At 62.9% G+C, this 1252-nt stretch overlaps 1 protein-coding gene across 1 annotated transcript in view; it reads right to left on the minus strand.

The window, feature by feature from the left end:
* The window catches only part of NEFM (neurofilament, medium polypeptide), a gene marked incomplete at its 5' end in the record, with an annotated part of 5564 nt that extends 4317 nt beyond the window's left edge, over positions 1-1247 (minus strand). Inside the window, 2 exon segments of the mRNA XM_009072101.1 lie at positions 281-370; positions 372-1247. Of these exon segments, the coding sequence (XP_009070349.1) occupies positions 281-370; positions 372-1247 (966 nt within the window).
* Between the last annotated feature and the right edge of the window lie 5 nt (positions 1248-1252).

Raw genomic sequence — 1252 nt, forward strand, 5'->3', positions numbered from 1 at the left:
CCCGCATCTCTGGGTACCTCCCGCATCCCTCTCCTCGGTACCGGGTACCTCCCCCCGCATCCCCGGGTACCTCCCGCATCCCTCACCGCGGCACCAGGTACCTCCTGCATCCCTGGGCACCTCCTGCATCCCTCTCCTCGGTACCGGGTACCTCCCCCCGCATCTCTGGGTCCCTCCCGCATCCCTGGGCACCTCCCGCATCCCTCTCCTCGGCGCCAGCCCCGCGCATCTCCCTTCATCCCCGGCGAGCTCGGGGCTGCCCAGATCTCCTCCCCGGTACCTGATACGTGCTGAGGTCATTGTTGTGACGCTCCTCGATGTCGCTGAGCTGCCGCTCCAGAGACTCCTTGGTGCCGCGCACAGACTCGAGCTTCGAGCTCGATGCTCTTGGACTGGAGCTGCCGGCGATACTCGGCGATCTCCTCCTTGGCGGAGCGAATCGCCTCCTTATTCTGCTCGGCAGCCTCGGTCAGCTTGGCATAGCGACACTTGAACCATTCCTCCGCCTGGTGCATGTTGTGGTCGGATTGGCACTCCAGCTGGGCACGGATCTCCTTCAGAGCAGTCGTCAGGTCTGTCTTCAGGTAGTCCTTCCTCTCTACGGTGGCATGGGACGCCTGGAGCTGAGCCAGCAGCTCTGCCACCTCCTCCTCGTGGTTACCCCTTAGGAAAGCCACTTCATCCTGCAGCGACTGCACCTTCTTATCCAGCTCCGCCCGCATCAGCGACGCCTCCTCCATCTCCTTGCGCAGCGCTCGGATCGTTGCCTCCGTCTCGTCCCGCAGCCGAGCCTCATCCTCGAAGCGTTCCCGGAGGCGCTGGATATCCTCCTCGATATGTTCGGAATCCAGTTGAATTTGAGCCTTTTCGTGGCTCACCTGTTCCAGAGCCCCTCGCAGCTCCCGCAGCTCCTGCTCGTAGGCGTCGCTAAGCTGAGCTCTCCCGGCGTGTTTCTGCCGCAGCGCCGCCAGCTCCGCCTCGATCTCCTTATTTTGCTGCTCCAGGTAATGTACTTTCTCGATGTAACCGGCGAAACGATCGTTCAGCCCTTGCAGTTGCTCTTTTTCGTTGGAGCGGCTGAGTTTGAGCTCCGTCGCTCCGTTCAGTAGAGAGGACTGGCTCACGTCCAGGCTCTCGGCTGAGCTCAGCACGGTGGAACCGTAAGCTGCCCGAGCTCCCCCCAGGTTGGGACGCTTGTAGGAGGAGGAGACGGTGCTGCCCGAGCCCCGAGACCAGGACTGCGAGCGAAAGC

This window comes from Acanthisitta chloris, unplaced genomic scaffold (genome assembly GCF_000695815.1).
Source record: "Acanthisitta chloris isolate BGI_N310 unplaced genomic scaffold, ASM69581v1 scaffold4853, whole genome shotgun sequence".
NCBI lineage: Eukaryota > Metazoa > Chordata > Aves > Passeriformes > Acanthisittidae > Acanthisitta > Acanthisitta chloris.